At 39.2% G+C, this 22,562-nt stretch overlaps 2 protein-coding genes and 2 long non-coding RNA genes across 5 annotated transcripts in view; 2 read left to right on the top strand and 2 right to left on the bottom strand.

Annotated features, from left to right (window-relative positions):
• Positions 1-4,059: 4,059 nt before the first annotated feature.
• LOC146474906 (uncharacterized) lies at positions 4,060-6,988 on the bottom strand. The gene is made up of 3 exons (XR_014866015.1): positions 6,870-6,988; positions 5,393-6,531; positions 4,060-4,115 (listed from the first exon to the last, which is right to left on the bottom strand). It is a non-coding gene; the product is annotated as an uncharacterized LOC146474906 (long non-coding RNA).
• On the top strand, positions 6,393-7,979 carry LOC146474905 (uncharacterized). Its single transcript, XR_014866014.1, has 3 exons — positions 6,393-6,523; positions 6,863-7,024; positions 7,940-7,979. It is a non-coding gene; the product is annotated as an uncharacterized LOC146474905 (long non-coding RNA).
• Positions 7,980-13,491: 5,512 nt separating this feature from the next.
• LOC146474904 (deoxyribose-phosphate aldolase-like) lies at positions 13,492-21,705 on the bottom strand. Its single transcript, XM_085116665.1, has 5 exons — positions 21,272-21,705; positions 18,640-18,825; positions 15,599-15,753; positions 14,673-14,860; positions 13,492-14,179 (listed from the first exon to the last, which is right to left on the bottom strand). The coding sequence occupies exons 1-5, from the start codon at positions 21,672-21,674 to the stop codon at positions 14,146-14,148; spliced, it is 966 nt and encodes a 321-aa protein (XP_084972791.1). The 5' UTR covers positions 21,675-21,705; the 3' UTR covers positions 13,492-14,145.
• LOC146474901 (cystinosin homolog) overlaps positions 21,654-22,562 on the top strand; it is a 37,266-nt gene continuing 36,357 nt past the window's right edge. The window contains exon 1 of one of the 2 annotated variants that reach the window (XM_085116671.1): positions 21,654-21,794. The gene's annotated coding sequence lies outside the window, so the exon portion shown is untranslated. The remainder of the gene's footprint in view (positions 21,795-22,562) is intronic. The other variant, XM_085116670.1, reaches the window with a different exon arrangement.

Here is a 22,562-nt window from a genome sequence, read left to right as displayed (position 1 = left end):
AATGTAAAGATATTTACTTACACAATGGTTATTCATGATTTTCGTGATAGATGAACCGTACCAAAAATTTATTCACGTACCCATGCGCACCTCAGCTCAAATGGGTTTTTGAATTCTTAACGGACATTTCGTTTGCTGCTTTACGAACCGAAAGAACTTAAATCTGGAACGAAAGTTGGTCTCTGAAAAGTTAGCTCATGCACAAATCTCCCAAGAGCTTACCAGACTTTGCCCGGAACTTAAGCGGACAGTTTTTAAAGATTTACCTGAAGGTTTGAGGCATGAAGTGATGGTGAAAGCCGCGTGTTGGTGCAAGTCCAAGGGTTGTACAGTTGAAACCCGCCTGAGCGGAATATGGGAATAGATCGTGGCAATGTGGCAGGGAAAAAGGCTTCGATTTGGTTGATTAATCCAATATAGAAGTAAGATGTTAAGGGATGTCAATTAACAGTTGGATTGCAAAGTTTGCTCTTGTCCAAAACTCGTTTTTCTATCATGCTCGGATAAAGCCACGGAATTTGCTTTCCTCCTCACCGTTTCCCTAAAAGATATCAGTTGCGCACCATTCACCGATGTCGGCCAGAGCTCAGAACTCCTATAAGAGGTCGAACTGAAGCCCTTCCGATTACTGAAACTGTGCAACACTCGAAAAAAGGATATCCAAGTACTCCTTTAAGGAATTGAACTGAAGCCCTGCCGATTACTCACACTGAGAAACACTCGAACACACGATATCCGAGACCTTCCATAAGAAGTTGAACTGTGGCACTTCCAATTACTAAAACAGATCAACACTCGGAAACGGGATATCCGAGCCCCTTTAAAAAGAGTTTAACTGAAGCCCTTCCGATTACTGACACTGAGCAACACTTAAAACTAGTAGTAATCAACGATTATAGAGTGCGTTCGACAGCCTTAAGTTGTCCGATTGTACGGCCTGCTGCGTGACTTTTTTTTAGGTAGCCCTTTCGTCCTTTTATATCTGTACGTATTGTGTAACTACCAAGGTGAAATATTTGCAATAAACGAAGCTGAATTTTAAATTTCAGCGGCTACGTTGTTGAACTTAAAAATAATAGAAAGTATTTTCGGTCCGTCTGTTGCGTGACACCGCCGGTCGAACTTTAAAATAATGCACATCATTTTCGGTAAGACGCTTTCAATCTTTGAGAAAAACGAAACGTACAGGCCAGCGTACTATTTTGGTCTTCTATTCAAAAGGTATTTTACCAAAATGCCGCGAAACTTACGCGACTATAAAGTCGTAAAAATGTCAAACTGAAGCGAGCTAATTTGCATACAGTTTTGAAAGAAATCTCAGGGCCAAGGTTATCCAGAGAGCGGATAACTCTATCCAGTGGATAAAATGTTCTCCGCTGGATAGCGAATTATCTGCTGGTGAAAAGTCCGTCTTTACTCGTATTGTAAAAGGTTTCTGAACATAGCAACGATTTTGATGACAATAGTCTTTTCGCCCGGGTCTTTTCGTAGTTCCACAGGCTAGTTTGCGGTTGAAATCTATTTCTGACACGACGAAATGTACAACGGGCGTGCAGCGCTGTCCGATGCGCTGTTCGATGAATTTATTTCCCACGGAAAATTATTTTACCGCGGCCACAAAACGTGTTAGTTCTTCAATGCAATCTTTCACAAAAAAGATTTCTGGAAGAAAGGGAAAAGATTCTGCAGAGATATTTCCATCCAGTCACGTCCAGTGAATATTGATGAACATTGCAGTTGAAACGAAGGAAGTGAACATCGATAAGCTTTCGCAATAATTTCGCAAGATTGCAAATGCCAGTAACTCTAAGTCTAACTTCAAGCGTAAACAACACAACTTATCTGATAACACTCCACACAACAAGGAAGCACAGTCCAGAATTCGACAAGCAAGCACACCAAACGCCAAGAAAGGGTCAAGCACACCAAACGCCAAGAAAAGGTCAAGCACACCAACAAGCACGCAAATCGTGAAACTCGACCCGCTAGCAACATTAAAAGATGGCTCTAGCGCGAAAGCGAGGGGGCGACTCTTATACGAAAACGAGACTAAAAAGATGGCTCTAGCGCGAAAACGAGGTTAGAGTCATCATAAGTTCGCACCAGTTTCCCGGCCGACACATGCCCCTGCAAAACTCAAGCGGGGGGGCTATTTGGGTGTCCTTACAGCAATCTCGAAAAGTTCTGCAAAGCCGTACACAGGCACACCAACTCAAAAGACACAGGACGCAAAAACGAAATTAGGCTTGCGTTCTCCTTCGTCGAACGCAAAAAAGGATATCCGAGTCCCCTTATAAGGAGTTAAACTGAAGCCCCTTCCGATTACTGAAACTGAGCAACACTGGGAAACTGGTTAGCCCAGTCCTCCTATACGGAGTTCAACTGAAGCCCTTCCGATTACGAACACTGTCCTACACTCGAAAACAGGATATCCAAGTACTCCTTTAAACAGTTGAACTGAAGCCCTTCCGATTACTAACACTGACCTTCGCTCGGAAAAAAAGATATCCGAGTACTCCTATAACAAGTTTAACTGAAGCCCTTCCGATTACTAACACTGACCTTCGCTCGGAAAAAAGATATCTGAGTACTCCTATAACGAGTTGAACTGAAGCCCTTCCGATTACTAACACTGACCTTCGCTCGGAAAAAAGATATCCGAGTACTCCTATAACGAGTTGAACTGAAGCCCTTCCGATTACTGACACTGACCTTCGCTCGGAAAAAAGATATCTGAGTACTCCTATAAGGAGTTGAACTGAAGCCCTTCCGATTACTGACACTGACCTTCGCTCGGAAAAAAGATATCCGAGTACTCCTATAACAAGTTAAACTGAAGCCCTTTCGATTACGAACACTGACCTACACTCGAAAACAGCCTGATCCGTGTCCTTCTATAAGGAGTTGAACTGAAGCCCTTCCGATTACTGACACTGACCTACGCTCGGAAAAAGGATATCCGAGTACTCCTATAAGGAGTTGAACTGAAGCCCTTCCGATTACTAACACTGTCCTACATTCAGAAACAGGATATCCAAGTCCCCTTATAAGTAGTTAAACTGAAACCCTTCCGATTACTGACACTGACCTACACTCCGAAAAAGGATATCCGATTACAGTTAAACCTGTATATAACGGCCCTGTATATAGCGGTCACCCTGTGTATAACGGTCACTGAACAACTTCCCAAAAATCGTCCCTTATATGTCCTGTTAAGTTAACCTGCATATAGCGGTCACCTGTATATAACGGACGCGGTCACCCTTTAGGCTTCCTGAATGCACAATTTCATTATCTTCTACCTGTATATAACGGTCACGTAATTGGGTTATGATTAACGAATAATGACATGCTTTATTCATCAAGCCACCAAGGCAAGGGCCTCACAAAAATACAAATATTAGTACTGAACACAACTACTAATACATGTCATCGCCTACGTTCGACACATGCTTGCCGCAGATAACATTAAAGTGCTATAACAATAGTTACTGTAACTGTAACAACACAACCGTACCACACTGTTTTCACTTTCGTCATAGTTCCCTGATTATAACCGTGTACTGTACTTATCAAGTTGACAGCCGCGGTTTTTCACTGAAAGTATACTGCACCTTCCTTAAAGTACACCACGGACATTTTATGGCCATTTTTGTCGTATTTTTTTTTTCTGTTGAAAATTGTTGTCAATAAATGTAAATTGAGTGATCCACTTAAAAACGTTGTTCATTAGCTTCCAGTAGACGTTTACTGCACCTCCCTAAAAGTACACCACGGACATTTTATCGGCCTTTTTTATCGTGATTATTGCGTTGCTGTTACTCGTTATTGTCAATTAAACGTAAATTAAGTGATTATTTGCATATAAAAATGCTATTTATTGACTTCTGGGGGAGTTTAAAGGAAACCTGTGTACAGCGGTCACCCTGCATATAACGGTCATCTGGCCATTTCCCAAGGGTGACCGTTATATACAGGTTTGACTGTACTTCTATAACGACTTACACTGAAGCCCTTCCGATTACTAGCACTGTCCTACACTCGGAAAAAGGATATCCGAGTACTTCTATAACGAGTTTAACTGAAGCCCTTCCGATTACTAACACTGTCCTACACTCCGAAAAAGGATATCCGAGTACTTCTATAACGAGTTTAACTGCAGCCCTTCCGATTACTAACACTGTCCTACACTCGGAAAAAGGATATCCGAGTACTCCTATTACGAGTTTAACTGAAGCCCTTGCGATTACTAGCACTGTCCTACACTCGGAAAAAGGATATCCGAGTACTCCTATAACGAGTTGAACTGAAGCCCTTCCGATTACTGACACTGACCTACGCTCGGAAAAAGGATATCCGAGTACTCCTATAACGAGTTGAACTAAAGCCCTTCCGATTACTAGCACTGTCCTACACTCGGAAAAAGGATATCCGATTACTTCTATAACGACTTACACTGAAGCCCTTCCGATTACTAGCACTGTCCTACACTCCGAAAAAGAATATCCGAGTACTCCTATTACGAGTTTAACTGAAGCCCTTCCGATTACTAACACTGTCCTACACTCGGAAAAAGGATATCCGATTACTTCTATAACGACTTACACTGAAGCCCTTCCGATTACTAGCACTGTCCTACACTCCGAAAAAGAATATCCGAGTACTCCTATTACGAGTTTAACTGAAGCCCTTCCGATTACTAACACTGTCCTACACTCGGAAAAAGGATATCCGAGTACTCCTATAACGAGTTTAACTGCAGCCCTTCCGATTACTAACACTGTCCTACACTCGGAAAAAGGATATCCGAGTACTCCTATTACGAGTTTAACTGAAGCCCTTGCGATTACTAGCACTGTCCTACACTCGGAAAAAGGATATCCGAGTACTCCTATAACGAGTTGAACTGAAGCCCTTCCGATTACTGACACTGACCTACGCTCGGAAAAAGGATATCCGAGTACTCCTATAACGAGTTGAACTAAAGCCCTTCCGATTACTAGCACTGACCTACGCTTGGAAAAAGGATATCCGAGTACTCCTATAAGGAGTTGAACTGAAGCCCTTCCCATTATTAACACTGACCTACACTCGAAAACAGGATATCCGAGTACTCCTATAACGAGTTGAACTAAAGCCCTTCCGATTACTAGCACTGACCTACGCTTGGAAAAAGGATATCCGAGTACTCCTATAAGGAGTTGAACTAAAGCCCTTCCGATTACTGACACTGTCCTACACTCGGTAACAGGATATCCGTGTCCTCCTATAAGGAGTTGAACTGAAGCCCTTCCGATTACTAAAACTGAGCAACACTCGGAAACAGGATATCCTAACCCTCCTATAAGGAGTTGAACTGCAGCCCTTCCGATATACTAACACTGTCCTACACTCGGAAAAAAGGATATTCGTGTCCTCCTATAAGAAGTTTAACTGAAGCCCTTCCGATTACTGACAGTGAGCTACACTCGGAAATAGGATATCCGAGTGCTCCTATGAAGAGTTGAACTTAAGCCCCTCCGATTTCTTGTTCGGAAGTTCTACCACAGAGATACGTATGATTAAACCTGATTGTATACTAGATTCCTGCTGAATGAATGAGAATGATGTATTATTCAATGAATGACACTGAGCTATACCTGGAAACCGCATATAAAAGTCCTCCTATGAGGAGTGGAACCGAAGCCCTTTCGATAACTTGTTCGGATGCTCTACCACTGAGCTACTTGTGTTTAAATCTGATGGGATGCTATAATCCTGGTGAATGTACGGATTCATTGAAATGACACTCAGCTATACTCCGATACAGGTTATCGGAGTCCTCCTATATGGAGTCGAACCAGCGCTTCCGATTATGTACTAGTTCGGATGCTTTACCACAGTTCTACATTTGTTAAATCTGATGGTATACTATAGTCCTTATGATTGGATGAGAATGGTGTATTATTATTCGGTGAATGAGAATGAAGTACAGCTGTACTCGAAATCAGGATATCCGAGGCCTTCTCTGCGGAGGCGAACCTTAGCCCTTCCGATTACAAGTTTGGATACTCTACCACAGAGCTACACGCGATTAAGTGTGATGTGTATGCTGTAATCCTGGTCAATGCATGAGAATGATGTATTATTCAGTAAATGACACTGAGCTATACTCGGAAACAGGATATCCGAGTCCTCCTTATGGGGAGTGGAACCTAAGACTTTGCGATAAGTAGTTCGGATGTTCTACTACAGAGCTAAATGTGAGTAAATGTGATCGTATACTATAATCTTAATGATCGCACGTTTCCTGCTGTTGTTTTTCTTCTGCACGTCATTCATTTGCTGCTATAGGAATGAAAGTCTGTTAACTGATAACGATCAAGTCTGCACTCGTTCGTAATTTACTGACACAAATCTGATTGTTTTTTTGGGTTTTTTTTAAGTTTGTAGTGTATCACGTTAATTTCCTATACATGAACACTGAGTGAGATGCCTCTATCCATCATTGGTAGACCTATAGATAACAAACAAGATTTCGAAGGTATGTTGCTATCGGCTTGATGTCATCTTACTCTCGAGTCGACCAAAGATCGGCGCTAGGTGCCCTGGACTTTCGTTTTCTGAGCGGCACATTTTCGTAAGCTTGTTGGACTTATTTTTCGACCAAATAGTTTCTTGTAGTTCTTGAGTTGGTAGTTGCTATTGTGTAGTGCGATCAATGAATATAAGCCTATCAGTTTCATGGAAATTTTAGAAAAAGTATAAAATTATCTTACGGGTACATAAGTTAACGGTATATCCCCACTTAATTCTTCCATAACCGGCCTATTAAAATGGGAAATTTATTGGGAAAAAAATAGACTATTCTCCTCCTTTTCAGGAAAGACTACTCCAGATGGGTATGAGCACCTCAACTATCCGCGGCGTTACTATCATAGAAACACGAGGGAAAGCTGACGAAGGATGGATGAGTGTTTTCTTCTGATGTGAACTATCATGAAGGAGTTAGTAAGCGGTTATCGCCATCGGCTCTTTCCTGAAGGTTAGTTGGGGTAGTGTACTTCCTCACTTATTTAACTATAAGGTAAGCGCAGCTTAAAAGAGTGTGACTCTTTTTTCATTGGATTTTGAGAAGAGTATTATAGCAAGTTTAGATAACGTATTTTCTCGATTAAACGTCCCCGGTGTTTATTAAAAAATCAGAGGTTTTGGTTCCGCCTTTGAAAACCGGCGTTTAATCGGAGTCCGGCTTTTATTGATAAAGTGCAGTCTTCTGACATTTTTTTTCAGGCCAATTTCTTATTACCCATCCTCGGAAATCCAGGGGCAGTTTGTTATGAGGCGGGGTGATTTTTCTCTTCCCACCGCCTTGACAAACTGCCCCTTGTTCTCCGAGGAGGATTATTACCTAAAGTTACATACGGCGCGTCTATGCGTGTATGTCGCAGCAGTGCTATTCAAGAGAATATACTGGACCGCAAATAAACGCCGGGACCTCGATCAAACACTCCCGGCGTTTATTTAAAAATTAGAAATTTTGACCCGACGTTTATACGAGGCCGGCGTTAAATCGAGAAAATACGGAGGTAATTTTAGTTTTAAAAGAGGTTTATTTTCCAATGAGCTAGTGTTGTAGTAGGGTAGAGATTTGTGCCGCTTTTCGTCTGAAAATGGTCTGAAATAGTTTCATGGTTTGGTAGAACATGTTTGTAAGAAATGAGATGTTATGTTTTAAGCCTGGTGAATAAATGATATGTTAATTTTTCAGTCAGTTACACAGGCATACTATCTCTAACAAAACTAGCAATCTTGATCGTCTTAAGCATTGCTCCTAAGCTGTAGCAATAAAGTTAAACCTTAATGGATGTATCAATGCATCAATGTATCAATGCATTAATTATCAATTAACAATAATCAGACCTACAGCTGAAATCCGTTTTTTCTTCTTTCCTTTTAGGGTGTTTTCTGTGGTTGAAGTCTCACGAAGTTTTTACAGCGGTTACCAATAACACGCGACCTATCGCCTTCAAAAGACTCCGATAAAGTTGCGTTTTGGTGGACGTCAGTCATAGAAAAGCCGTTGAAATTATTTTGAATTCTGAGAACATTTCAAGGCAACAGAACCAAGAAATTGACAGTTTTATCCGCTGACGGATGATAAACTTAATGAAAGTTGATTTCCAAGCCCGGTTATCTAAAAAAATGGGCATTGTTTAGACGAAGCCGTATTTTTTTTATGAAACATTTGAAATCGCTACACCTGATAATTAAATCAGCGATGCGTGCAAGTGAGCAGTGAATTATCACGTGCAGTGAAAATTGAAATTTTTAATTCAAAAATACCTCTTATTTGGGCTTGATCTGGCTCGAGAATCAATTTAAATAAAGTTTACCTTCTCTTAGCGAGGTAAAATTCTTAGTTTCTTGCCAGGTTACCTTGGAATCTTGTCAGAATTCAAAATGATTTCAACGGCTTTTCTTTGATTGACGTCCACCAAAACGCAACTTTTATCCGACTCTTTTGAATCCCGTAGGTCGCGTGTTATTGGTAACCGCTGTAAAGCTAGAGTTTATCTAAGTGAAAACGGAACAGCAAGATTCTTCAGCCAGCCTTCACTCTACATCATTGGTTAAGAATGAACACCGAATGTCTTTTTAAATCTGAAGACGAAAATGGCGTAGCCTGAACATTGATATTTCGTAATCAGATTCCCATCACTATACGAAATAACATTCCGTGAAGACCACCGAGTGGTGATAACGACTGCTAGCCTGCGATTACTTTGGCCGTGAGGCGTTTGGCTACAGCGACAGTGAGCAAACAACGATAAAGGGACTTTTTTTCCTCTTTGAAAATGAAACAACTTTAGTTACTTTACTGTAAAGTTGATCTGTAGGCCAAACTTTTGGTTGTAGTTAATGCCGCGTCTGTGGCATGACAACAGTTTGTGCCTCCATCATTCGTTGGGACCCTGAATTCGCGTAAACATTTCATGAATGTAAAAAGGAAGGCCCTTTTATTAGGCTGAGTTAGCGTAATTTCCTGGATCCTATTTTCCTATATCTCACTGAACCAATGTAGGATTTAACGTTAACCCATGTTTTACAATGATCTCTTGTATCAATTAGCGTTTACACCACTAGATTTCGTTCGTCTTAGGCTACCAATTTTTTGACTGAGATGATTCAAAACAAAAAAATGAGGAGCAAGAAAATATTTACAGGAATCCTCATTATGTAAGTTTTAACACTAAATCTTAAAGGAATTCAAATGAAATAAACATTAAAACTAAAACTAAAAATGAAAATTAAAATAAAAATAATAATTTAAAATTAATTTTTTAATTCTAATTTTAAAATTAAAATGCCCATTTATTCTGCCGAGTTCGGCACACCTAAGCATAATGGCTCTTAAAGTTTATTAATGTGGATTCCTGTAAAATTTAGTTGTCCTGTGACTTGCTGATTTTGCTAACTTGTTAAATACTGCATCATACAGTGGCCCTATAGGACACCAATATACTTTTTTCAATTCAAATCTTAGGCTCGATTACCATCCGCTGTTCGGGAAAATGAGCCCGCACTCCCGGGAGACGGCTGAAATCGAGCCTATTCAAATCTACAACTCAAATTTTTTACTACAAAACTCCGAGCTTTATAATTTTAAATTGTACAACTCGGATTTTCACCACAAAAATCCGAATTGTAAAAGTTGTAACTTGTAAACCTCGTGCGATTTACAACTTGGATCTCACTACAAAAATCCGAGTTGTAAACCTCGTGCGAAATACAACTCGGATTTTTGCATGTATAGTCAAAATCGGAGTTGTAAAATTTGAAATTATACAACTCGGATTTTTTTAGTAAAAATCCAAGTTGAAAATGGCACGAGTTTTACAACTCGGATTTTTGTAGTGAAATCCGAGTTGTAGATTTCACTTGAAAAAATTTATGTTGATGTCCTATATGGGCCACCGTAGCATCAGTTAAAAAGATGTACTGCGCTGGCCTATCTCCGAAGAAATCAGTCAGCCTTTGAACTCGTTGATTTTTATGGTGACACTTCAAACAACAACAACAACAACAACAATTTATTTACAGATTTAGATTATATAAAGGGCTTGTCCTGCAAATAGCCACAAAGCTAGTCGAGGCGGGACAAGACAAAAAAAATTACAGCAAATAACAAACATTCTGGAAAAACGGAAAACTTAACTTTACACAATAACACAGATTTAGATAAGGCTATACATCAAAATTAAAGTAAATTATATGTAATTTTTTATTATCATTAATATTACAATAGAAAAGAGATGAAAAGGGAAAAAGGAGAATCAGATTATACTGGCAAAGAGAAGGACATGGATGATCAGTTTTTCATTTGGTCAATTATCGTTTCCATTTCAATATAGGAGTCTACAGTTTCAAGTGTATCAAATAACTTTCCTTTTAGGGATTCTTTAAAAGATTTTTTTGACTTTTTTTAGAGTTCAAAGAGTTTCGGTTGTTGTTACTCACAAGAAAATATATGTACGTAGAGCTATACAACTGAAATAGGATAATGCACTTGTTAACTTTCGTGATATTATTCGGTGTAAGGTAGATGTCCAACATATTTGATGAGAATGATTTTAAAATTAATAAAAATGTTTTCGACCACTGTAACTTGAGTAGCAGTCATTTCCGGGAGCACACATGCGATCAGTCAGCTATTTAGCAACACTAGCCTGCAGAACAGGTGTTATTTTTTTATTTTTATTTATTTACTTCAGTTCTGTGTTTTTTAAGCCGCAAAACAAAAAACATTCAAATAAAATAACGCCTTTTCTGCAGGCTATACTATAGCTTGCCAGTGGAACGTATTTTCCTGTGGCAATTTAGTGGGCAATAACATTAGGATTCTTCTTATGCTAGTTTTGATCTTAAATAGTCCATACGCCCTGGCTTCTGGTCGCTTTCCTTTGCTCTTTGAAATGACTGTAACGCAGGTTACGCCACCCTCGACTTATGTTGTTCTACTATTTAACATCTTTAAAAATAATGACATTCGAAGCTAGAGATGTTCAATTCTGATAAGGGACAAATTGTAAAGATTGGATGCAACGAGAGCAGAAATGAAGAGAGGTTGTGTTTGATCTAAGCCCTCGTCCAAGCTTTGCCTTTAAGTCAATTATAACTTAGTGGACGTCCAACACCAAATTCTAACACACTCCCATTCGAACAATCTCCTGAGCCGGCTTTCTTAAACGGGTTATGTCGCCGGGGATTTTCAAGTGTTTTTCAGCGGAAAGTAAATACCTCTTCTCATTTGCGAATTGCTTGTAGAACACAAATGGAAACATATCAAGAGAATGTCTCAAAGGGAGAACAAATCATTACACGCTTTTTATGAAATTCTCAAAAACCAGGGTTAGGACCAAAAAATTTGGCCTTTCATAAAAATTGCAATCTCACCGCCATCCATGACTCAAGACACTTTTAAAAATGTACGTTTTAGTACACAGGTATGATAACTTTTGAACAAACCAAAAAAATGACAATTATGTTTAGGTTTCCATTGGTGTAAGAGTTTATTCGTTACAAATCTCACAAAAATAAAATTGAAAACGACGCTTGCTTTGCATCCGGAGTCTCATACCATCAGAAACCTCTGCAATCATTAAAACGCTTATTTCGCCTCTTATTTCTCTTTTTTCAGAGCTGCAGAAAAAGTAAATGTGGACAAAGTCTCAACGCCAAATACAGTGTTCCAACGAACCAAGTTTAACTCAAACAAACAAATAATTATACAATTGATACAGTAGTTTGTTCCAATGATATGCTTATATTAATTGACAAATACAGGAGTACAACAGTGCTTTTCAAGTAAATAAAAGGGAAAAAATGCATTACAAAGTCCACTTGTCCACTAACTTTTTTAAAGTCTTTTTCTGGGTGCAAATGTAGTTTTCTGTTTCGTACTTAATACTTACTTAAATACTTACATGAGGAAGTGTTTTAACCTCGTGCACTGATTTGGAATATGTGGTGAAAACATTGTACACTGCGCTATGAGCCCCGAATGGTTTGGCGATATAAAGGAATCATTCAAACTATTCAAAAGTAAACGTGAGTCAGACCTGTATGTGAGTGGCCCGGTCATTATGTTATCATGATCAATTTCCGGTGTGAGTCGACGTGAAGCGTCACGAAAGTTTAGCGAAACAACATCACGCTATCTTTGTGACTCAAACTATTCAATTAGATCAACCGTAACGGGAGGATACGTTTCCACCTGTACTTAGTGCTAAACATACACCAAGTCATTCCGCGTAAACGCCCATAGGCGTCTTGTTGTTCTTTTTATTTTCTTCATGGTAGCTTCAAATCTGCATATTTATTTGTTCACTAAACTCTGTACTCCTATAAGGGATCTATTGTTCTGATGGTCAAATTAAAATCTATTATCGCGTGTATATCACGAGGGAGAGGACCCCCCAACCCCTACCTGTGTGACGTCAAATCATTATTTGATTTATTCATTAAACCTGGATTAAATTCTGCTCTCTCCTAGAAGGGATGTTTTTGTCCACTATTGTGGCGTCCACATCGCTTTTTTTTTTTAGACTCACCTTTGCCGTTTTCAAAAAGAAAATTAACCATTTTAAAGCGGTAAATCGAAAGAATAACTTCTAAGAAGCACTCGACAGTTTAAACGGTGGAAATTGCCGAGTTCCTGGCGAAGGAATCATGTTTTGTTTGACAGTTGTAGAGCCACAATGCGAGAAGGAAAGGTCATTGATAAGCTAAAACACACATATTTCCAGTAGCGTTTTTACTACTGGAAATCCACTTCAGAAAACGTGAGTCAGGCCATGAGTGTGGTCACACACACGGTATAATGATAACCCGGGGGGGGGGGGTACTCCCAAAAAAATTGGGTAGGGGTGTGCGAACCGCTTCCCAAAACCCTTACCCTATTTATGACCAAAAATTTGATACCCTATTTATGACCTGACCCTTGAATCAATACCCTGTTTCAGACCTGCCTTATAATTATTTCCCTAGTTCAGACCAATGTTAAAGGCAAGGTAGGTTACCAGACTGCATGTGCAAAGACTTTTCGAGCTCAGAATTCCACACAAAAACGCGGGTTGCATAATGTGCCAAAAATCGATACCCTAATGTTTGTTTTTTATATATTGTACTGAATCTTGTTGTACGTGTGAAAAATAAAAATTGAATTGAATTAATTGAATTATTTATTACCAAAATGGGGGCAAAAAGGCTAAAATCGATAGCTATCTATGACCAAAACGGCTGAAAAACCATACCCTTTGGGACCGCACATACCTATATAGCCCAGATAAGGGAGTACCCCCCCCCCCCCCGGAAACGATAAGTAGCGTAACAAAAGGGAATACGGAAACAACATTGCGCTATCTTTGTGACTCAAACTATTCCACTAGCTAGAATGGTTTTAAAAATCTGCGAAGCATACAATGGGAATGAATGAGGCCACATTAAGCATCCTGCAAAAATGCCTTTTAGGCTTTATTATTCCAAGGATGTGCTTACATGTATTTACCAACATTCTGGTAACAGTGAACTTTTTCGCTGAATGCAGTAAGATAATACAATGTATTTTAAAACAATTGACACCTAAGTTTCGAATGATTGATTACACATTTTCCTCCCACTTGAGTAGTCTAGACCTCACATTTCCATATCATACATTTTCAAAACATGAACTCTCCCCTGTTCCCATATTACAAAAATAACTCCAACAAACCCTGCTCAGCACATTTGAAATTATTCCTCTATCTAAAGACTTTTATCTTTACAATTACATTATGTCTTCATTATGTTAGAGTGTGTTTGAAGAATTTTAGATTCCTTTTGATGACTGCATGAAAACGTTGATTTCGTTTTAAAACACTATTAATTTTTCAGATACAATTTACCTTGGTGTATGACAGGTATATTAAATACTTTTTAGCCTCCTTCCCAAAATTATGCAAGCTTAAAACCTTCTTGAGTAAAACAATCCCCCCAGTAATGGGTCTTTCATGAAAACAATCAATAAACCCTCTTCAGTTGACCTAAAGAAACAAGCCCTCATGCTGGGCTTATTCTTAAAGTCATATGCAGTGCAGTCTTGGGATCGCATTGAGAGTTCTGTAATCATGCCATGGCCATTTCATGTTGTGCAGCATACCTAGTACACAAAACAAAAAAAAAAGCTTTTAGTTTTGAGGTGAATACTTACACTGACTAAATGAATAACTTTTGAGTTTTAGTTTTTAATCTTTGTTTGCGAGGTGAATTTACCCATTAAAAACTGTTGCATTTGCAGCAGGTTCACAGTCTTGTGACATAGATTTACAGATCGAAGGTTCCTGCCAATGCAAGGCACAGAAGTGAAAGAACTTGCCTCAAACCAAATCTGGTCCCGTTTCAAATCACAGAATAAGAGATAACATATGTATGTTAACTTTATTGCATTTGCAGCAGGTTGACAGTTTTGCAACATACAATCGTTTACAGATCAACAGACGAACATTGTCCATTTTGAAATCATGAATCAAGTAATGTCTTAAAAAAAATAATAACTAAGAGGCACTCAAATAACTTTCACATTCCCATTTATCATCATACATGCACTCCAATGAACTAGGATCATGCTCTTGATCCAACATGGTCTCACTCACCTTCCTGTCACAAAGTGGAAGAGTTGCCTCTCTATGTCACCAAGCAGAGAACTTGCACCAATCCTAAACAAGTCAGGGCGTGTCCACTCATCACCAAGTTCTTCCTTCATCAGGGATAGCCATGTTAAAGCATCTTTCGCACTACGAATCCCACCGGCTGGCTTGAAGCCTACTTTATGACCTGTTCGCTGAAAGGAGAGGAAAAAAATTAATCAATTGAAATTTATACATATGGAGTGTCCCCATCCTGTACCTACCTCATCTTGTCATGGAATTATGTGCTACACAAATTTACAAATTTATGTTCATTTTAAATAGTTGCTGAAACATTCTTGAGAATGATGAAATTGGTTTCAGCCCTTACAAAATATACCAGCAGCTGGCAAATTTGCTTCATACCGACAATGGTCTTCTGCTTAGCTTACAACAATTTTCTTTAAGACCCCTTTAATTTGGACGTAGCTTTTTCCACCCACTACTCCTGCTGTTGCCTCCAACATGTAATGCATGAACTCTTTTGAGAGGGCTGTGTTTTCTTGTAGGTAATGGCTTAACATGAGATGTAACATGTGACGTAACATGTGAATTTTTGTTTTCTTTTCCTTTTCTTTGTGAATTGTAAATAAATTTTGATATATTTTATTTCATGCTTGAGATATGTAAATCATTTTTTTTTATTTATTTATTTATTTATTTATTTATTTATTTATTTATTTATTTAATCATAAAGCACCATGAGCTCAGGATATAAGTGCTATAGAAACAAAGCTATTATTATAATTATCATCATCATCATCATCATCAACAGGGTGACTGTTGAGTAACTAAACCCACTGCCATCCCTGATCCCTTATTAGGATGACTGATATGCTATCGTTGCAAAATAGTGCAGTAAATAAAGAGACCGGAAAAAAACCCAGCATTACCTGATAGAAATCCCTAACTGCTCGCACCATCACTAATGCCACAGGGAAAGTTGCATTTACTGACTCTTTACCAGTTGATGTTTTAATGAAATCTGATCCAGCCATCATGCAAACCAGACTGGCTTTGTATACATTGGTTAGTGAACCAAGCTCACCTGAAAGAAACAGTGAAGACAATAAACTGAAGACTGTAAATTAGCTATACTATAATATCATTATAGTAATGAAGTGAGGACTTTATTTGAATGGATGCACTCATAGTGTACATACATCTATCATTAGTAACCCTTTAAGGGGAGAATACACCTAAATTTGAATGAAATTTGAAGAGGCTTTAAGAAGGGATAGAGGAAAGAAAATTATTTTTAGGACACTAACAGACAGTAATGTGTTAATACCCACGCAAGAGCACCCCAGGTTGCTAGTGGACTAACTTGGTATCAGTCTGTTAATTATTAACTACAAATTCCAATTTTAAAACTTCACTAAATCTTCAATATTTCTTATTTCTCTTAATTTTACCAATCTTTCTCGAAAAACTACCCCTCCCAAATATACCTAGCCTCCCATGCAGTCGTTTTTAGGGGACTCGTATTACCTCCTCCCCACAAACGCCTGCTTACCCAAGCGCCACATTCCTTTCCCATTGTTTTACCCAAGCACCCTAGCCAATCACCATCGAGGCATTGTCCAATGATATCAAATCAAATTCCTGGTTACAACGGCCGCTTCCGTTTCCCGCGAGGTTTGTACAGTCTCTGGTACAGTCTTGAGAGATGCGGGAGTTAAGTTAGAATGTACACATATTTTTTCACTTCTGGAATGGCTGGTTATGGCTGAAACGCCAAAACAAATATCGAGTGTGAATAAAAGGGCTTCTTGTGCGACGTTTTGACACCGTTAACTGCTGGGAGAGTCAAAATCTTCGGGAAAGTGTAGTCGATCTTCCCCGCCTGATCGAGTTGACAGTCGATGAAGATATCACCTCTTGCACTACTCTACGTTACTCTGGAACAGATTTGTTCGTTTGGACGAAGTGCTTCGAGAGACTAACTCGATTCAAGGGAAGATCTGCATTATTTATCAGTCCATTTAAGACTATTAAACGGAAAGTTAAACGACAAAGAGCCGATCAACTTGTGGTCCTTGTGGAAAATGTCAGCTAATGTAGTACATGCCCCCGAACAAATTGCAATAATAAAGCAAGTTTCAACTGCAAAATCTTAAACGTTTACTGACATATCGGGTAATATTTCGGTTTCCTCCACACCGACAAGGTCGACAAGATTGAAGGCAAAGCAATAAAATCGCTTTAATATTCAATATTAAAGCGACTTTGCGTAACCATTCGGCAAATTGACGAAAATATCGCTATTTCCCGTCACGAATTCTAATTCTTTGATTGCAGTCCGTTGATAGACATTTAAACTAGAAAGTTTAAACGTAGGGCACACAATACTCAAAGCTCACGTAAGCTCGGTAAAGTTCTGTCTCTGCCGTGATGTTTTTACTGTTCGAGACCGCGAGAGGCATTCTGGGGTCAAGGTCAACCTTCCAGATTTTAGAAGGTTCGCTGTGATTGGCTTAGCGGCGGAAAGGAATGTGGCCCTTGGGTAAGCAGGCGTTTGTGGGGAGGAGGTAATTCGAGTCCCCTAAAAACGACTGCGTGGGAGGCTAAAATATACCCAAAAATTCACAAAATACCCCCCAACACAGATTCACGATATGATGATAGGGTTTTTGGATTGTTTGAAACGTGAACGAGATATTTCCATTAAAGCCATGTCAAGTGGCGGAAAAATGGCGTTCAGTTGTAACTCCCCCAAGCACCAATATCAACATGCCAATTCTTCCAAGTGGTTTCCATTATATTTCTTATGGTACTGTTTACAATTGTTTTACATGCACCATCTCACCATCTCACAAAAAAGGTGTGTCTTTTTAGGCTAATGGCTTAAGTCCAAAGTAGAATGCACTGAGCAGAAATTGGGTGTATTTGAAATTATATCTATTTTCTACTAGCCACTTCAGCTGCATGTACCAAGTTACATGTACAACTACAATGTGGCTTGCCATAATTTGTGGTTTGATGTACAAAGAAAAGGAGCCAAACAAGATGTGTCAGAAAAGAAGTTTTGGCTAGTAGGGAAATGATGGCTATACAAAGATCAATGCCATTACAAAATTCTGAGTGATTATCAGTGTAGATCATATGGAAAACAGGCTACATGTATCCAAATGACTGCATTTGACATGTATTCAATCACTTAATTGATCACCAAGATGCCATGTGTCACGCTACCATTATAATCACTATTGACACTGTACGGTTGCAAAACATTTTTTAATGATCAAGCCAATCATTGAAAACAAGTCTTTTACTACATGTCAACCTTTGCATATAATGCCATCCATTTAAAGTAGAGCATTTTAAATAAATATGCTTTTAAATGCTTTTAATTTGTTGAAAACTCAAATTGCCACAAAATCTCCCCCTTTAATGATTTGGCTTTCAATTATTAGATCTAAAACAACCTTGATGTTCTCTTTGTGTTTCTAGTATCATCCATATTTCAACTTGTTATTTTAGTGGGTGTGAGTCACATGATTTCTTAGTGCAAGGGGTCTATTAATAGACACCACTGTAAGCTATTCCAGGGTTCTAATAGCTTTTTTTTGCAAATTTGCCTTCTAGATTCCCACTCCTCGGCTGCAACTCCACAATAACTGTTGTTTCATCATTATAAAATTGGAGCAAGAAGTGATCTACAGGAATTGCAGCAGATTTCAAACTTTCTCAATTGCCTCAATCTAAAATTTAAAAAGAAACCGCTTAGCACTATACCACTTTGCTGTCAGAACATTGGCCAATTTGGTGACATTCCCAACAATTTTAGTTTCTATTACTTTTTGTACTCACCATGGCGACCAAAAGGGTTGCAGCCTGTAACACTGTATAAATTTCACCTCAACATTTTTATATTTATGCATTATCAATCTAAAAAATGTAGTTTGCAATAACATTATGTGCAAAATAGTACCTGTTGCAATAATAGTTTTCAGATGAGCATCTCCACATGCCTTTCTCATTGCCTTTACTTCATTGTAAAGTGCTTCCCAGTTTGCCTCCAGTACATATGCTCTGCTGATCACAATGTCTATTTCTGTAGCACCTGATTCTACAGCACTCTCTATCTCCTCCAACCTCTGTTTGATTGGTGTCTGGCCTAAATTTGATTCCCAATACAAACACATCACCAAAGATTACTGGTCAGTAGTTAATTTAAAATAATGTAGATGGGAAGATTGATCCTTCGGACAGGAAAAGAAAAACAAAAGAAAAAATTGAATAATATCCTTAAACCAATCACCAATTGACGATCTTGGGAAAGGTACCCAAGAGAAGGTGGCGCCAGGCAAGATACAAGCAACCAAGTGTCCACTAATTGCTCAAAGTGCTGTACAACAATGGTTAAACTATAAAATACAAACTAATAGCTATTATGATGAAATTAACTTAACTACAAAAATAACTAGACCTCATAAGCAAATAAATTATTCAAAAGTACATGTATGTCTTCAACTGCGTCTTGAACTGGTCAACAGAGGTAACACTTCTGAGGTCAAGAGGCAATTGATTCCATAGCCTAGGAGCAACTACAGAAAAAGCTCTTACTATCACCATACATCTTTAACCTACATTTAAGCACAGCTAAAAGATTCTGAGAACCAGAACAAAGCAAACATGGACTATTATGGTGGTGTAAAAGTTCAGATAGGTAAGTTAGTGCCAAGCCATTACGGCACTTGTAGAGTAAAAGCTATATTTAAAAATGTATGCGGTAGTTTAGCAGTAGCCAGTGAAGTTTAATCATGATAAAAAAAAGTAATATGGTCAAACCGCTTAGTTAACGTAACAATGCATGCAGCAGTATCTTACATTAATCTTAGCTTATTTAACAGATGTTTAGGAAGTCCATATAACAAGGAGTTACAATTATCCAGTTTAGAGCTAATGAACACATGTACTATTATTTCAGAGGTAACTTCACTTAATTTCTGATAATAAAAGGTTTTGTGAAAAACAGTGAACAAGTTAAGTGTACAGCTCAAATTAAAGTCCTGGGGTAGAAAAACAAAAGCATTTCAAAGAAAATGTTCTCTATCATAGTTTTATAGACCGAAGTATTGTTGTTCGTGCCTTCGGAGATAACCGAGGTTGCAAATTCCATCCATTCGCTCAGGAAAACAGGCCCATTGATGTAAAGTTCACGCATACCCAAATAGCGATCTTGGTGAATTCCTATAATTTCTAAGACATCATTATGGTCCGTGAAAATGTAAACTTCCATCTGGATTTTCTCGCGTTTCCTTTGGTGAAATTTCCTAAAAACTGACACAGAGATTTCAAATAATTTGCTCTAATTAGGGCTCAGTTTGTACAAAAATTTATAAGACAAGTTTTTACGCAGTGGCAAAAACCACAAATTTGCAAAAAGCAAAGAATCTGCTTTTGTAACCCCTGCCTTTTTTGCTCTTAAAAGATTTTCCTGGTCAGGATTTATCCCCTGTGAGAGTTTTAGAAGATTTCACCAAAGGAAATTAAAAAAAAATTAAAATCAAAGCCTAATACATGCTGACAAATGCCTGTGTTGGAGTAGTTTTAACTCCAGACTCAAAGAAATTAAATTGTTACCAGCGAGGGTTCGAGGACACAGTTTTGTTCTCGATAATTACATTTTGAGTGATTTCAATGAATTGGCAGAAACAAAACTGGAGAAAACTGGCTTTCAATGTGTAACATAGCGTGCGCCATATTATAAGTGAAAATTGTATGGAGCCACCTTGAGTGGTAGTGGCAGGACACACAGATTTTTTTAACATGTTCTGTTAAGTTAAGACAATGATCAAAAGTAACCCCCAGAGTCTGGGCAGAAGATTTGGGTTGAATCTTCTCATCACCCACTTGAATGAACTCTAGGGCGGGCCTGGAACGAGAAAGTGTGAGGTTATAAGGACAAGTTCAGTTTTCTCCTGATTAAGTTCAAGTCCATTATTCACCATCCAGCAGTCAAGATCATTGAAACAGCATTCAACACGATGCTTGGCCAGTGAAAGATCATAGCTACAGTCAGTTTTAAAAGATATATATATAGCTGGGTGTCATCAGCGTAGAAATGATACCGTAACTTGTGGAGCTTAATGATATTGGCAATGGGCGATGTGTATAGGAGATAGAGAAGAGGGCCCAGAACAGATCCCTGAGAGCGCTGTATTGTCAAAGCAACTGCACATCCTCACACAGCTGTATGAGACCCTGTGCGAGACCCCAAACACGCATAACTGCCCCAAACGCCGAAGACCAGCATTGGCTGAAGTCTAACATAATTTTACATTTAGCCACATAAAAATATATATGTAGAAATGGTCCTGGTGGCAGGTAAGTGATTTTGCCACAATGCCAGCTCCACCTGCTAATACCACACTAGAGTGTGTTGTTGAGTGAAACGGGGGTGTTCCTGAGGAGGGGAGGGGGCGGGTATGCTGGAATGGGAAGTACCTTGCAATTGACCACTAATGAATCAGAAAAAGCTGGATGCATTTTCATGTCCAATGAATCAGTCATTAAGTTTCGGAATAAATCTAATAATCTCAACAGATCCAAGATCTTACCTGCTGGAAATCCTGCGGCTACTGAAGCAACTGGGACTTTGGAGTCGATATCTTTGAGAGTTTTTACCGCATCCGGAACACGGGACGCGTATACACAGACAGCACCTGTAGTTACACCCTTATCCGCCATTCCCATACTCTCCAGCAAGTCTTGACGTACAGGATTTTGCGCTTTGAAGCACAGGCGAGCCACATTAGTAGCCGTGTCGTCTCCGGATAAAGTTGTAAGATCAATGCAGGTCACTGCACGGAGAAGCCAAGCTGCTTGCCATTGCTTCTTTATCGATCGCCGCGTCTTCAGCGTGTCTGCGCGTCGTTTGACGGCAGGAAGATTAACTCGCGACCTGCTTACCCACTCTAAATCAAGCGGGATACCTGGATTGCGAAGTACATGGGAAGACATCTTGGATCAGACAACGCGTGCAAAGGACGAGAGGGGAATGGGTATAAGGACGGGGTCCAGCCCCTTTCGTAACTTGGCGGATGAAGGTCACAGAGGCAACATTGGTAAAAGCCGCTGAAGGTAAATGTTATTACGCGGGATGCCCTGAGGGGGCATACCGTGTCTTAAAACGGGTCGATTTCTTTTTTTTTTTTACGCGGGATGCCCTGAGGGGGCATACCGTGTCTTAAAACGGGTCGATTTCTTTTTTTACGCGGGATGCCCTGAGGGGGCATACCGTGTCTTAAAACGGGTCGATTTCTTTTTTTTTTCTTCGTCGTATACACAAATCGGTACATTAATTACGCGGGATGCCCTGAGGGGGCATACCGTGTCTTAAAACGGGTCGATTTCTTTTTTTACGCGGGATGCCCTGAGGGGGCATACCGTGTCTTAAAACGGGTCGATTTCTTTTTTTTTTTCTTCGTCGTATACACAAATCGGTACATTAATTTATTCATTAAACTCTCCCCTCTCCTACTCGGGATGTATTGTTTTGATTGTCTTCAACAAAAGCAGGCCAATCAAAATCCATTCTTGTCGCTTATATTGCGAGGGAGGGGACCCACTCACCCCTACCTGTGTGACGTCAATGCATCATTTGATATATTTATTAAAGACGGATTAAGTCGCGCCATATTGTTTTAACATGTTCTGGACTCAAGTGTGCCGTTTTCAAAGGGAAATTTCACCATTTTGAAGCCGTAAATCGAAAGATTAACTTCTAAGAAGCACCCGACACGTAAAACGGTGGAAATTGGTGAGTTCTTAGTGAAGGAATCGTGCTTTGTTTGACAGTCTTAGACCACGACGCGAGACTGAAAAGAGGTCATTGAGAAGCTTACGTTA

The sequence above is a fragment of the Pavona decussata genome, unplaced genomic scaffold, assembly GCF_977016875.1.
Source record: "Pavona decussata unplaced genomic scaffold, jaPavDecu1.1 SCAFFOLD_87, whole genome shotgun sequence".
Lineage (NCBI taxonomy): Eukaryota > Metazoa > Cnidaria > Anthozoa > Scleractinia > Agariciidae > Pavona > Pavona decussata.
Note: the sequence above shows the minus strand (reverse complement) of the source record. Positions and strands in the feature narration are given on the sequence as shown.

What these genes read in the sequence shown, in the direction of transcription:
- LOC146474904 (XM_085116665.1), bottom strand. Translation starts at nt 21,674, where the DNA reads ATGTCTTCCCATGTACTTCGCAATCCAGGTATCCCGCTTGATTTAGAG. An exon ending in AGCCGCAGGATTTCCAGCAG is followed by an intron (nt 18,826 to 21,271) that starts GTAAGATCTTGG and finishes AATCAAATTTAG; the next exon opens with GCCAGACACCAATCAAACAG. An exon ending in TTCCACTTTGTGACAGGAAG is followed by an intron (nt 14,180 to 14,672) that starts GTGAGTGAGACC and finishes TTTGTGTACTAG; the next exon opens with GTATGCTGCACAACATGAAA.